Source organism: Atheta coriaria, unplaced genomic scaffold (genome assembly GCF_025399875.1).
Source record: "Atheta coriaria isolate IRGN ID8LTWV9N9 unplaced genomic scaffold, Caltech_Dcor_3.1 hic_scaffold_7_pilon, whole genome shotgun sequence".
Lineage (NCBI taxonomy): Eukaryota > Metazoa > Arthropoda > Insecta > Coleoptera > Staphylinidae > Dalotia > Dalotia coriaria.
Genome location: NW_027045449.1, coordinates 9,698,818 through 9,711,535, shown reverse-complemented (window position 1 = coordinate 9,711,535; position 12,718 = coordinate 9,698,818). Strand labels below are relative to the sequence as shown.

Sequence of the window (12,718 nt, the reverse complement as noted above, 5' to 3'; positions counted from 1 at the left end):
CACCACTTTTGCGGGTAGCCCGCTGATATGAAAAGGCAGCGCACAGTACACTACGCGCTCAGTTCCTCTCCTCTGCCTCTTCAGGTCTTCAATTCATCAGTCACCTAACAGCGACCGTGGTTGGCGGGTGTTTATATACTTTGATGTTTTAATGTATGTTGGGTTGCCAACATGTGGTTACTTAAATAGATACCGCATGCGTAACATCAACACTTTGCATCAAGGCCACACAATTTATATATCACACCAAACATAACGCAGTTCAGCGCGGTCATGAATACACATGAATACTTCAACTTTATTTAAGTTATACCATGCGCTCGTAGTCGTACGACAACTTTCAGTTTGTTTCATAACTTGTGGTCGATAACAACGAAACGATGGCGCTCCGTGTGACAAGCAAGATGCCAAGTTACAAGTTCAACTCATGAGAAGAAGACAAGAACACTTGTGTTTGGCAAGGGGAATAAATATTATATGGGGCATAATACATTTACTGATGTAAGTATAAACTGATTCATTAGAAAAGTAAATTAAGTTTAATATTTTATTTGGGTTAATTGTAGCCTATTCCTATTTCAATTGTCTTCAAAGCAATGGGCATAACAAGTGATCAAGAAATCTGTCAAATTATCGGTGTTCCTGACGTGCGAAAAATCACACCGACACTTGAAGAATGCCATGTTCATCGAGTCTACTCACAGGAGGCCGCATTGAAATATCTAGCATCGAAGATTGTCGTCAAACGATATGTAACTTCAGCAAGTAAAGTAAAAACACCAGTTGATGAAGCTAGAGAATTACTAGCAACGACTGTTTTGGCACATGTGCCTGTTTCTGAGTTTAATTTCAAATGCAAAGCTATTTATCTTGCATTAATGGTAATAATAATGTTTTATTTTATAGAAATTACTGTAAAAATACTAAATTTGTTTTTATGTTTCTTTTAAGTTAAAACGAGTTATAGAAGCACAAACAGACAGAACTCTTCTCGATGACAAAGATTACTACGGTAATAAACGTTTGGAACTCGCAGGATGGTTGCTTGCGTTGATGTTTGAGGACGTTTTCAAACGATTCAACTTTGATCTGAAGGCGATTGCGGAGAAGACGATTCCGAAGATACGCGCGACGCAATTTGATGTTATCAAATACATGCGATCGGAACTTATTACCAATTGTTTGGTTTTTGCAATTTCAACTGTAAGTTTTTATCAGTCAAAAAGAAAAGTTAGAAATTTAAATTTGTAAGTTATTTTTATTTAATACAGGGAAATTGGACCATCAAACGTTTCAGAATGGAACGACAAGGCGTAACGCAAGTTCTCTCCCGTTTAAGTTACATCTCTGCATTGGGAATGATGACCCGCGTCAATTCTCAGTTTGAGAAAACTAGGAAAGTGTCAGGTCCTCGATCTTTACAGCCAAGTCAATGGGGGATGCTTTGTCCAAGTGATACTCCTGAAGGTGAAGTAAGTAATTAAAGTTAATCGCAATACACATGCGCAAAGCACAAAAAAATGACGATTTTCTCTAAAATTAGAATATTTTTAATAGGCTTGCGGTCTTGTTAAAAATTTAGCATTAATGACTCACATAACAACCGAAGGCGATGAATACCCACTTATTCGCCTAGCGAACAACACCGGCGTACTCGATATAAACACAGTCGGAGGCGAATTCATAAACAATCCGAAAGTATACCTCGTGTTTCTCAACGGTAACATCATCGGTGTAATCAAAAACTACCGCCATCTTATCGATATGTTCAGACTAATGCGACGCAATGGATTGATATCCGGCTATGTTTCAATCTATCCCAATCACCTACATCGATGCGTTTATATAAGTAGTGATGGTGGCCGGCTTTGCAGACCTTACATTATAGTCGTAAAAGGACAGCCATTAGTAAAACAAAATCACATCAAAGAATTAGAACAAGGCATTCGAAACTTTGAAGATTTCTTACATGACGGCCTCATTGAATTTCTTGATGTAAATGAAGAAAATGACAGTTTTATCGCCTGCTACGAAGCGGATATAGACCCACAAACCACCCACCTTGAAATCGCGACGTTTACACTCTTAGGTGTATGCGCAGGACTTGTCCCCTACCCTCATCACAATCAATCACCTAGGAATACTTATCAATGTGCTATGGGTAAGCAAGCGATGGGAACCATTGGTTACAATCAAAAGAATCGCATGGATACTTTACTTTATAATTTAGTATATCCGCAAGCACCAATGGTGAAAACTAAAACCATTGAACTGACTAATTTTGATAAACTCCCAGCTGGACAAAACGCTACGATTGCTGTGATGAGTTACAGCGGTTATGATATTGAAGACGCGTTGATTGTGAACAAAGCTTCATTGGATCGTGGTTTTGGGCGTTGTTTAGTCTATAAAAACACAAAATGCATTATGAAACGCTATGCGAATCAAACTTTTGATAGAATTCAAGGCCCACTTATCGATACCACGAATAACAAACCAATTTGGAAGCATAATGTGCTTGATTCCGACGGGATTGTTGCTCCCGGGGAACTTGTCGAGAATCGACAGGTGTTGATTAATAAGTCTGTGCCGACTGTTCCTTCTGTACCTACTCCTGGAACGGCGGCGAGTAATGCTACTTATAGAGAAGTTCCTATTTCGTATAAAAATCCAGAGTCGAGTTATGTAGAGAAAGTTATGGTTTCCACAAATGAGGAGGATTCTGGTTTGATTAAAATTTTGTTAAGACAAACACGAAGACCTGAGATTGGGGATAAGTTTAGTTCTCGTCATGGACAGAAAGGTGTTGTTGGGTTAGTGGTGGAGCAGGAAGACATGCCATTTAATGATTATGGTATATGTCCTGATATTATTATGAACCCGCATGGATATCCGTCCCGGATGACGGTTGGGAAGTTGATTGAGTTGCTCTCTGGTAAAGCTGGCTTGGTTGAAGGTAAATTTCATTATGGAACGGCGTTTGGAGGATCGAAAGTAGCTGATGTGAGTGAAGAATTAGTTAAACATGGGTTTAATTACCAAGGGAAGGATTTTTTCACTTCGGGGATTACAGGGGAACCTTTAGAAGCATATATTTATTCAGGACCTGTATATTATCAAAAGTTGAAGCATATGGTACAAGATAAAATGCATGCCAGGTTAGTTTTATTGTTTTATTTGTTTTTATTTGGTTTTTGTTAATATTTTGTTGTAATATTTAGGGCACGTGGACCAAGAGCGGTGCTAACCCGCCAGCCAACTGAAGGTAGAAGTCGTGATGGTGGCCTGCGTTTGGGTGAGATGGAACGTGATTGTTTGATTGGCTATGGTGCTAGCATGATGTTGGTGGAGAGATTGATGGTGTCCAGTGACCAGTGCGAAGTGGACGTTTGTAATCAATGCGGACGATTGGGATACTGCGGCTGGTGTAACAGTTGCAAGAGTTCTGGTCAAGTGTCTACTATAACAATGCCGTACGCTTGTAAACTTTTGTTGACTGAGTTGCAAGCGATGAATATCACGGCCCGGTTGACGTTGAATCATTATTGTCAATAGACTTGATTAGGTATAGAATGTTATGTTTTTATAAATGAAAATCATTTCCCACATTTATGACTTATCTGTGCTTTTCTTTGAGAGTGATTGGAAGGAATGTACGATGTAGCGAAGTGGTAGAAAGTGGTAGAAGTGAGGGTGGATATCCCCTATGAGCGACCCAAGTGGGAAGAGAAGATGCCTGACGCGCCAACCACGACTCGCCGACCTTCCCCACCACTTTTTGCGGGTAGCCCGCTGATATGAAAAGGCAGCGCACAGTACACTACGCGCTCAGTTCCTCTCCTCTGCCTCTTCAGGTCTTCAATTCATCAGTCACCTAACAGCGACCGTGGTTGGCGGGTGTTTATATACTTTGATGTTTTAATGTATGTTGGGTTGCCAACATGTGGTTACTTAAATAGATACCGCATGCGTAACATCAACACTTTGCATCAAGGCCACACAATTTATATATCACACCAAACATAACGCAGTTCAGCGCGGTCATGAATACACATGAATACTTCAACTTTATTTAAGTTATACCATGCGCTCGTAGTCGTACGACAACTTTCAGTTTGTTTCATAACTTGTGGTCGATAACAACGAAACGATGGCGCTCCGTGTGACAAGCAAGATCTTCCGAAATGTTTTCCAACCGCAGCTGACTGCGGTGAAATCTTTATCACATTATCCCATTGACGATGATATTTTTGGTCTAACTGATGAACAAAAACAGGTTACAACTACTTAATTAATTGCAACTCAATTTTTATTAAACTAATATTGCTTTAGTTACGAGAATCGGTTTTCAATTTCGCTCAAAAAGAATTGGCTCCGCATGCGCAAGAAATCGACAGGCTAAATAACTTTTCCGGTTTGCGCGAGTTCTGGAAGAAGTTGGGAAGTTTAGGAACGTTGGGTATTACGATTAATTCAAAGTACGGTGGTTCCGATGGACAGTATCTCGATCATTGTATTATCATGGAGGAGTTGTCAAGGGCTTGCTCGGCAATTGCGCTTAGTTACGGCGCGCATTCTAATCTATGCGTCAATCAAATAAATCGTAATGGCAGTGAGGAACAGAAAATGAAATATCTACCAAAGGTATAAATATATATTATCAATTTAATTATTCCTAATAAAATCATTTTAATTATCATTATAAAACATTTTTTACTTGCAAAATTACCAATTTGCGATAGAAAAACAGTAAAAATACGTTTATAGCATTGTAAATTACTAATAACTAATTCTAAAGTTTAAGTTTATTAATATAATTTATGGTTTAAGCTATGTACGGGTGAACACATGGGTGCACTTGCAATGTCCGAACCAGGATCAGGATCGGATGTTGTTTCAATGCGTTTACGTGCAGAGAAAAAAGGAGATTACTATATTTTCAATGGTAATAAGTTCTGGATTACCAATGGACCGGATGCTGATGTTTTAGTTGTATGTTTATCATACTTTTCTTTATAAATTTATTCTTACGACAATAATTATTGTAGGTTTATGCGAAAACGGAGATGGATAAACACCAACACGGCATCACCGCATTTATTATCGAGAAAGGTTTCGAAGGCTTTTCCACCGCTCAAAAACTAGATAAACTTGGTAAAATAGTGTCCATCATTTTGTTTTCATTTGAGAGTTATTAATTTTATAATTTTCTAGGAATGCGTGGTTCAAATACATGCGAACTTGTTTTTGACAATTGCAAAGTTCCTGCTGCAAATATGCTAGGGAATTATAATAAAGGTGTCTACGTGTTAATGTCTGGTTTGGACTTGGAACGGTTGGTCCTTTCTGCTGGCTCGCTTGGTATTATGCAAGCGGCGTGTGATGTTGCCTTCAACTATGCGCATGAGCGTAAACAATTCGGCATGCCAATCGGTACATTCCAACTATTACAGGTTTATTGTTATTTTTATTACTTTTTTATTTATTTCTAAATTTGGTAATGTATGTAGGGCAAAATGGCCGACATGTACACTACTCTAGGAGCATGCAGGAGTTATGTCTACGGTGTTGCGAGAGCTGCAGATAAAGGCAAAGTTAATAGCAAAGACTGCGCCGGTGTGATATTATATGCAGCTGAGAAAGCTACTCAGGTTGCTTTAGATGCTATTCAGATCCTAGGTAAAGAAAATATGATAACTTAATGGCCATATGATTGAATTTGTTCGGTTTTAAAAGGCGGAAATGGTTATATTAATGATTATGCTACTGGGCGATTAATGCGTGACGCTAAATTGTACGAAATCGGTGCTGGCACGTCGGAAGTACGTAGAATGCTGATTGGTAAAGCTCTCAACAAGGAATATATGAGCTAAAATAATTAAATAAAACAACAAAAACTGGTGTGACTGGTTTGTATGCCATTTATTTTTACAATTACAAAAAATCAATTGAAACTTACTTCTTTTAAGTGTTAAATCAAATTTAACATGTACAAAATGTAATAAATACAACAAAGCCATTGTAATTTCAGAATATTTACTTGTAATAATTTGTCTAAGTGTTAAAGTAAACAAGTTAAACAAAACTAGCGGCAGCCTTTAGATGTCGCTGCTTATTACCACTACTGCTAACTTGTAAATTTTAAGATATGGTATGCAACATACATTACTTAACCTCAGATTGCCGAGTGGGTTAGTCAAGTTTGGCAAATTAGTCATTGAAAAACATAACAAAACTTTCGGTTTTGGGCGTAGTTGATAGTCTGATACTGTAAATATTATAAGATAACTGTGAAAATATGGCAAAGAACACCTCCAGTTCGGCGTTTCGTAAAATTGACGTCGACCAATACTGCGAGGACAATTTCAAAGAGGATGAAACTGATTTGGGTGGACCCACAGGCCCTGATGAGAATGAAATACTAAATCTTCTCAATAAATATCCTTTTACAACACTAACAATAAAATATTTAAGTCACAAACACTTGGATAAGGTGATATTTCCTTAACATTTTCAACACAGGTCAACAAATTGATGCCTTAAAGTCAGTATTAATGAATGCACCACTAGGATCCAAAAAGGACCATGTTAGAGTAAGTTTTAGTCATTTATAAAGTTAATTTATTATAACAAAACAAATGATTCTCAGGAACAAGCCTTAAATATCACAATGAAAGTGCTCATTGCAATCAAGGCATCACAAATTGATGAAGCAATCAAATCATTGAACATTGAACTGATTGATGTGCTGATGAAGTACATCTACAAAGGATTTGAGCAGCCCTCAGAAGGAAGCAGTGGTCACTTGCTGCTGTGGCATGAGAAAGTCTACAATGTAAGTGGGGTGGGGTGTATTGTCAGGGTGTTGGCAGACAGTAAAAGAGTTTAGCTCTCTCTTAACCCATTAAATTATACAGTACACAAATGTAATTTTAACTTGGTTTTATATAACAATTTTATTGCATTCTTTGTTACAATTGTGTTGCATAAAATTTAGTCATGATAAAAGTATAAACGACTTGCTCAGCAGCGTTACAATTTTGATTTGTTGGTCTTGCAAAGCAAGTCTTGCATGTCGACGAACGCGTCTTTCAGACTTTTGACCATATCTTCAGTGGAGGCAATTTTAGAGCATTTAAAAGAAGCGACTGACATAATTATATCATCCGGGCGTGGATTATAGCAAATGCCGTAACCATCCGGATCGGATGGGCCGTAACCCATGAAACCTTCGTGTTTTGTCGGTACTTGACTGGTAGACAACTTGAAACTAGACGAGCGGACATATCCAACACTTTTGAAAAACTCATGCGGTTTGATGTTCTTTTCGAGTGCTTGCAGTTTCAATCCCAGCAAGTGTCGATCGACGCCATTACCGGCCAAAACCTGTTGAGATACAAGTAGTTTAGGGGATATTTTATGTTTTTTAACTGGTATTAATATTAACTTACGGCTTTCACGTAATCTTTGTGTGCGTTGACAGCGAGTTTCAATTTCTGAACTCTGGTCGCATCGTCGGAAGCTTCATCACACATAGCTTCCGCGAAGGCAACAGCTGCGCATGTGCAGGAACGAATAGTTTCTGTTCTGCCGTGAATAAAATGGCGCATAGCTGCTGATTCATAGGTTGGTGCAGGTTCGTTATGCAACCTACATAACACAAACATAACCTAGTTTAAAAGCTAACTTTATAGTATTTTATTGTACCTATAATATGCCAACTGGAAAGCCACCTGAATGTAACTGTCTGGACTGAGTTTCTGCGCCTTGATGAATTCTTTTCCATATTCATCGAATTTATACACTTTGACGTCGAAATCTGCGATGAATCTATCAATTTAACATTTTAAAATAGGCAAAGTTTATTTGTTAGTTAATTTAATTACTTATCGACTTCCTCCTTTGCTTTGTCGATGCTCTTGCAAAGTTGCTCATTTAATTTGAAGACGAGTGTACGCGGTACCGGATCTTTTAAGGCTGCGTCTTTTGTTTTGTCGCCTTCAGAATTTGCGATATAATCTTGGATAAAATCACCCATGGTGGTGACAGGACCACCTTCAGCTGGTGAATGTTCATAAGTAATTCCATTATGACCATCGGAACTTACAACAAACTATAAAAATAAGAAAATGTCACTTAATTGATAAAATTTATTTAATATTAGAGTTATAATTACCTGAATGCATTTATCAAACCATCTATTGCAAGAATTATACTTGCTGCCACCACCATGGATTGTTTGCATACCACTAATAGTGAGTTTGTTCTCATCCCCCAACTCTTTTATCGGAGTATCCAGGCAGAGTAAAAACAGCGATCTCTGAATGTAACGAATGCACGCCTCGTTGCACTGTGCAGCAGCAAACAAAGCTTTGTAATTTTTACCCCAGGTATCTCTATGTGTGCCTGACAAAATACCAACTCCTGGTGCAGGTTCCGTGGAATACTTAACGATGGATGTGAGTTGTTCAATCAATTGTTTTTGACTGATTGGGCATTTACAATCGTCGTAGACATCAATTTTGTAGAACTAACCAAGGGAGAATGTTAAATAGTTTGTGTTGTGACGATTTTATGTGAAATAACTTACATGATTATTGCACACGACAACAATATGTTTGCTATCGGTGTTGTATTGAAGACAATCGCTCTTCTCGCCGGGAATTCGGCATGTTCCCAATACTTTATGATATTGCTGCATGTCTAAAGGCATTTTACCCATCATTTCTTGCTTGATTTCACCACTAAATTAAAAAGTTAATTTTAAATTATTATCAAAAGGACCTAATTGTAGATTCATACTTGTCAATCTTTTTCTTGAATGCCAAAGCACCGAGAACAACATTCGCGGAATATTTTATCCATTCCTCATCACATTTAAACTTTTGATAAGCGAATGGCGTACCGGGACTGGACCATCCAATCACCGAGTTTCTATAGTCTAGGTAAGCAGCCTGGAGCCACCAATCAGCAAGCCAATTTTCGCATTTCTTCGCTCTCTCCAGAAGTAAACACTGCATTTTACATGCCTGTCCATCCTGGATAGCAAAGTTCTGCGCGTGTTTAGCGGTCTCCTTCAGCTCCTGCGGTGTCAGTAGTGGTTTACATGTGTCAAGGAACCTTTCCAATGTATCTGCCAACTTTGGGACCGGCTGTTTCGCCAAATCTTTGAGTTGATTTGATGAGTATTCTTTTGAATAAACGGGGAAAACGGGAGTACGTTTTGCGAGGACATTATTCGTTGTTAGAACAACTCGCGGTGAGACCTAAGGCATAACAAAAGTAGAAAAAGTTTAAACAATTGAACTTTTCTTACCTTGTTCTGTGCAATCAATTTCAATATGTTGGAATACATGTTAGCTTGAATATCAGCAACCTCTTGGTGTCTACACTCACAAAACCATGAATTACAACACACAAGTTATGGCAACAAAGAGTTTGATTTACTTTGAATTTAACGAAATGTAGATTGATGGGCAGGAAGTTATGTTTTACCTGACTGATGTGGCTGTCGAAGCAGACAGTTGACTTGGTGGCATGACAACTTAGAGATGCAACAGGCTTACTAAAATGATAGTGTGCACATTAACAGACTGGAACAAGAAACTAAGCCTAGGTGAAAGTCACTCACTTGCCTAGCTTGCCCTCCCAGTCCAAAGGTAAACTTGTTCATTAATTATACTTTCATTTTTTATGTGCGACGTTGCCTATAACCTAGTATTGATAATAATAAATAATTTTTCAAATATAAGTGAAGATAACGGTATTAATACTTATATACACTGCAAAAATACTAAATACTAATAAGTAGGTAGTAGTATAACCACAATTGACACAAAATAATAGACTATTTATAGCTAAATTTCTTTTATTTCTTAAAAAAATAGTATGTATAATTAATGGTCTATAATAATAAGTTCATCAATGCCCCAATCTTCATATGAGTTATCTGGTAGATATCGTCGAATAATAATGGGAATTTTCCGGGCTTTTAACTCCTTCATAGCAATTTGTAGTGGATCTGTTTCACCATCAAGTTCTACCATTACTGGTGCACACATTGCTATCTGTAATGCACGCGTGCCCAGCACCCGAGCGCGTTCATATTTCGTCATGTATTTCGTTGTTATCCGTTTGTTTTTCGGCACCCCGCCGCCAGCTTGTCCAGGTTGTAGAATATCTATATTATCACCCTCTTCTTCAGGTTGTTCTAATTCTTCAATGTTTTCATCCTCAACGTCATCCTCAAAGTCGTCTCCGATATCTCCATCTCCATCATATTCTTCGTCAGCCATGGTAGTAACAAGAAGAGTGGTTTCGAGATGGTAATTTGTTATAAATTATAACTATTTAACTATTATTGTTGATGAAAACGAAAGAAAACGTGTTTTTGGCGCGTGTATTGCGGGTTGCATGAAACATGCTGCTCACAATACTGCTCTTGCTTTATAACGTTTATTGCGCATGCGTCAACATTACATATATACAGAATGATTATATTTTAAAATGAAATAATTACTAAAAACAGCAGTATTTTTCAACGCCGTTCTTCGTTTGGGCTGGAACAAAATGATAATTACTTTAAATATTTGTAAGTTTATATGTGGATACCTTGGATTTTAAGAATACTTAATTCATTTATTGGCCAATCCTCATACGAACGATCTGGTAAATATCTGCGAATAATGAGCGGAATTTTCTTTTCTTGTAACTCCATGGTGGCGATCGCAAGAGGATCAGTTTCTTCTCCGATATCAATCATAACCGGCGCAGACATTGAGAGTTGCAGAGCTCTCGTTCCCAAAACTCGCGCAATTTCATATTTTGTTATATATTTTGTTGTAATACGTTTGTTCTTCGGTGCTCCTCCTCCAGCCTTCCCGGGTGTTATAATATCAATATAATCTTGTTCATTATTGGGCTCAGCAGTTTCCTCAAAGTCCTCTTCTTCGGCCTCCTCTTCATCGTAATCAGCTTCTTCACGTTCGTAATCGTTGTCCGCCATCGGAAGTTTATTTAAAACAAGCAACACTTGAATGAAATAAGCGGTTGATCATTGTTATGACCAAGCCTCTGTTTGTTTTAAAAACAAATTCGTAATTTTGTTTTTGTTTTGGAACCGCCATCGTGATTTTATTATGTATTTTTAAGATTAAAATTTTACCCTCTTGTTAGAGAGTAGCGAACACGCAGTATATTTGAATGGCGGCAACCTTCACCAGCAAAAGCAGTTCGCCGGTATTTTCTCCTCGAATTAATCTCTTAAAACTTAATTAAAGCTCAATCATTGTACAATGACTGACACTAAATTATCTGTGGACGAGGCCGAGTTGTACGACAGACAAATTCGATTATGGGGCATCGAATCTCAAGAAAAGTAAGAAATATGTTTTAGTTGTAAAAATAACCTCAAAATTTATCATGGTTTCTCACAATTTGATTTGAACTAAAACACGAAATTATTTTAGATTAAGAGCAGCGAATGTTCTCCTGATTAACGTGCGAGGATTGGGCTCTGAAATAGCAAAGAACATTTTGCTCTCTGGCATCAACTCACTTACTCTTCTTGATGATGGAGTTGTAACTGAAGAGGAAGTATTGAAGAACTTTTTATTATCAAATTCTTCAATTGATCAAAAGGTTAATCATAAAAATAATTATTATAAAGTAATATTAAAATATTAATTTTGATATTTATAGATTGCTGAATCAGTGGTTTTGAAAGCACAAGCTTTAAATCCTCTGGTGAAAATTTCCACAGAAACTGCTTCTATTGATTCCAAAGATGCTAAGTATTTTGCACAATTCACTATTGTGGCTGGTACTAGGCTCAAAAGGTCACAGATTCTTAAAATCTCAACTGCTTGCAGAGAATATAATGTAAAGTTCATTTGTGGTGATAATTTTGGGATGTTTGGGTATACTCTTGCTGATTTTCAACAACATCAGTATTATGAGTAAGTTTTCATTGAAAATTTATACCAAAACTTGTATTTTGATTGTTTTTACAATCTTTAGGGACCGAATTCAACTCACATCTGGTAAAAAACGAACACATGGAGGTAGCACAACTTCAGAAACTAAAAAAGTTAGTGCTACTCTTTCCTATCCGGATTTGGGCGATGTTCTAACTCTTCCCGAAACTCCATTGAAGCCTAAACGACGAAATGTCTACTTTTATTTGATGCAGGGTAAAAATTTTATATTTCTACCATTTGTTAATAGTAATTTTGTATGTAAATTGCAGTTATGCTCATGTTTCGTGAAAAATTCAATCGCGATCCAAACATTTCCACCAAAGATGATGACATTCAACAGTTGAAAGAAATAAAAGAGAAGATTTTCCATTATTATTCGGTGAATCCAGATAAGATGGACGACAAAGTGTTGAATTTACTCTTTGGCGAAGTAGTTCCCATTTGTTCCATTATCGGTGGAGTTATTGCGCAGGAAATTATCAAAGCTGTTTCTGGTAAAGAGGTTCCCATTCACAATGTTTTTCTTTTGGATCCTTTTACTTATGCTGGACGCGAAGAGCGCATTGAAGCAATGAATTTGTAATTCAGTACATTATTTATTCCTATAATTTAATAATTTCATATATCTGAAAATAAACGAATACTTTTCCATAAATTTATGTTTCGCAAAATAAGATTGTATGTTGTTTGTATATATTAAGTTCAAAATTTAGTTGAACGCCTTGTATATTTAGAGTTTA

General features: G+C 37.2%; 7 protein-coding genes across 8 annotated transcripts; 4 read left to right on the top strand and 3 right to left on the bottom strand.

The window, feature by feature from the left end:
• Positions 1–411: 411 nt before the first annotated feature.
• Positions 412–3,573, top strand: LOC135796677 (DNA-directed RNA polymerase III subunit RPC2-like). The gene is made up of 6 exons (XM_065308799.1): positions 412–501; positions 567–881; positions 952–1,203; positions 1,272–1,472; positions 1,558–3,158; positions 3,222–3,573. The coding sequence occupies exons 1-6, from the start codon at positions 478–480 to the stop codon at positions 3,553–3,555; spliced, it is 2,727 nt and encodes a 908-aa protein (XP_065164871.1). The 5' UTR covers positions 412–477; the 3' UTR covers positions 3,556–3,573.
• A 458-nt stretch (positions 3,574–4,031) lies between these two features.
• LOC135796681 (isovaleryl-CoA dehydrogenase, mitochondrial) lies at positions 4,032–6,033 on the top strand. Its single transcript, XM_065308808.1, has 7 exons — positions 4,032–4,276; positions 4,333–4,644; positions 4,831–4,992; positions 5,049–5,154; positions 5,215–5,453; positions 5,511–5,679; positions 5,737–6,033. Exons 1-7 carry the CDS (start codon positions 4,151–4,153, stop codon positions 5,871–5,873), a joined length of 1,251 nt encoding a protein of 416 aa, XP_065164880.1. The 5' UTR covers positions 4,032–4,150; the 3' UTR covers positions 5,874–6,033.
• Positions 6,034–6,154: 121 nt separating this feature from the next.
• Arpc5 (Actin-related protein 2/3 complex, subunit 5) lies at positions 6,155–7,029 on the top strand. The gene is made up of 3 exons (XM_065308812.1): positions 6,155–6,438; positions 6,521–6,593; positions 6,650–7,029. Exons 1-3 carry the CDS (start codon positions 6,299–6,301, stop codon positions 6,887–6,889), a joined length of 453 nt encoding a protein of 150 aa, XP_065164884.1. The 5' UTR covers positions 6,155–6,298; the 3' UTR covers positions 6,890–7,029.
• Positions 6,942–9,782, bottom strand: LOC135796678 (carnitine O-acetyltransferase-like). Of its 2 annotated transcripts, none has more exons than XM_065308800.1 (10): positions 9,632–9,782; positions 9,496–9,565; positions 9,317–9,386; positions 8,803–9,266; positions 8,591–8,744; positions 8,177–8,530; positions 7,887–8,113; positions 7,708–7,830; positions 7,452–7,650; positions 6,942–7,386 (listed from the first exon to the last, which is right to left on the bottom strand). In XM_065308800.1, the coding sequence occupies exons 2-10, from the start codon at positions 9,537–9,539 to the stop codon at positions 7,033–7,035; spliced, it is 1,989 nt and encodes a 662-aa protein (XP_065164872.1). In that variant the 5' UTR covers positions 9,540–9,565; positions 9,632–9,782; the 3' UTR covers positions 6,942–7,032. The 2 variants fall into 2 exon arrangements, with proteins under 2 accessions (XP_065164872.1, XP_065164873.1); XM_065308801.1 differs by having other exon boundaries at positions 9,448–9,565; positions 9,632–9,751.
• A 68-nt stretch (positions 9,783–9,850) lies between these two features.
• Positions 9,851–10,447, bottom strand: LOC135796683 (DNA-directed RNA polymerases I, II, and III subunit RPABC2-like). Its single transcript, XM_065308810.1, has one exon. The coding sequence runs from the start codon at positions 10,293–10,295 to the stop codon at positions 9,897–9,899; it is 399 nt and encodes a 132-aa protein (XP_065164882.1). The 5' UTR covers positions 10,296–10,447; the 3' UTR covers positions 9,851–9,896.
• Positions 10,448–10,518: 71 nt separating this feature from the next.
• LOC135795538 (DNA-directed RNA polymerases I, II, and III subunit RPABC2-like) lies at positions 10,519–11,005 on the bottom strand. The gene is made up of 2 exons (XM_065307245.1): positions 10,612–11,005; positions 10,519–10,559 (listed from the first exon to the last, which is right to left on the bottom strand). The coding sequence occupies exons 1-2, from the start codon at positions 11,003–11,005 to the stop codon at positions 10,519–10,521; spliced, it is 435 nt and encodes a 144-aa protein (XP_065163317.1).
• A 170-nt stretch (positions 11,006–11,175) lies between these two features.
• Aos1 (activator of SUMO 1) lies at positions 11,176–12,633 on the top strand. The gene is made up of 5 exons (XM_065308809.1): positions 11,176–11,377; positions 11,469–11,640; positions 11,701–11,957; positions 12,019–12,191; positions 12,248–12,633. The coding sequence occupies exons 1-5, from the start codon at positions 11,295–11,297 to the stop codon at positions 12,559–12,561; spliced, it is 999 nt and encodes a 332-aa protein (XP_065164881.1). The 5' UTR covers positions 11,176–11,294; the 3' UTR covers positions 12,562–12,633.
• The last annotated feature ends 85 nt before the right edge of the window (positions 12,634–12,718 follow it).

Excerpts from the sequence above, each read along its gene's own strand:
- LOC135796677 (XM_065308799.1), top strand. The coding sequence starts at position 478 with ATGGGGCATAATACATTTACTGAT. Across the intron at positions 1,204-1,271 it reads TGGTTTTTGCAATTTCAACT|GGAAATTGGACCATCAAACG; the intron begins GTAAGTTTTTAT and ends TATTTAATACAG. Across the intron at positions 1,473-1,557 it reads GTGATACTCCTGAAGGTGAA|GCTTGCGGTCTTGTTAAAAA; the intron begins GTAAGTAATTAA and ends TATTTTTAATAG.
- LOC135796681 (XM_065308808.1), top strand. The coding sequence starts at position 4,151 with ATGGCGCTCCGTGTGACAAGCAAGATCTTCCGAAATGTTTTCCAACCG. Across the intron at positions 4,645-4,830 it reads AAATGAAATATCTACCAAAG|CTATGTACGGGTGAACACAT; the intron begins GTATAAATATAT and ends TTATGGTTTAAG. Across the intron at positions 5,454-5,510 it reads GTACATTCCAACTATTACAG|GGCAAAATGGCCGACATGTA; the intron begins GTTTATTGTTAT and ends TAATGTATGTAG.
- Arpc5 (XM_065308812.1), top strand. The coding sequence starts at position 6,299 with ATGGCAAAGAACACCTCCAGTTCGGCGTTTCGTAAAATTGACGTCGAC. Across the intron at positions 6,439-6,520 it reads ATACTAAATCTTCTCAATAA|AGGTCAACAAATTGATGCCT; the intron begins ATATCCTTTTAC and ends CATTTTCAACAC. Across the intron at positions 6,594-6,649 it reads CCAAAAAGGACCATGTTAGA|GAACAAGCCTTAAATATCAC; the intron begins GTAAGTTTTAGT and ends AATGATTCTCAG.
- LOC135796678 (XM_065308800.1), bottom strand. The coding sequence starts at position 9,539 with ATGCCACCAAGTCAACTGTCTGCTTCGACAGCCACATCAGTCAG. Across the intron at positions 8,114-8,176 it reads GGTTTGATAAATGCATTCAG|TTTGTTGTAAGTTCCGATGG; the intron begins GTAATTATAACT and ends TTATTTTTATAG. Across the intron at positions 7,387-7,451 it reads ACAAAGATTACGTGAAAGCC|GTTTTGGCCGGTAATGGCGT; the intron begins GTAAGTTAATAT and ends GTATCTCAACAG.
- LOC135796683 (XM_065308810.1), bottom strand. The coding sequence starts at position 10,295 with ATGGCTGACGAAGAATATGATGGAGATGGAGATATCGGAGACGACTTT.
- LOC135795538 (XM_065307245.1), bottom strand. The coding sequence starts at position 11,005 with ATGGCGGACAACGATTACGAACGTGAAGAAGCTGATTACGATGAAGAG. Across the intron at positions 10,560-10,611 it reads AAGTATTCTTAAAATCCAAG|CCCAAACGAAGAACGGCGTT; the intron begins GTATCCACATAT and ends ATTTTGTTCCAG.
- Aos1 (XM_065308809.1), top strand. The coding sequence starts at position 11,295 with ATGACTGACACTAAATTATCTGTGGACGAGGCCGAGTTGTACGACAGA. Across the intron at positions 11,378-11,468 it reads GGCATCGAATCTCAAGAAAA|ATTAAGAGCAGCGAATGTTC; the intron begins GTAAGAAATATG and ends AAATTATTTTAG. Across the intron at positions 11,958-12,018 it reads CAACAACATCAGTATTATGA|GGACCGAATTCAACTCACAT; the intron begins GTAAGTTTTCAT and ends TACAATCTTTAG.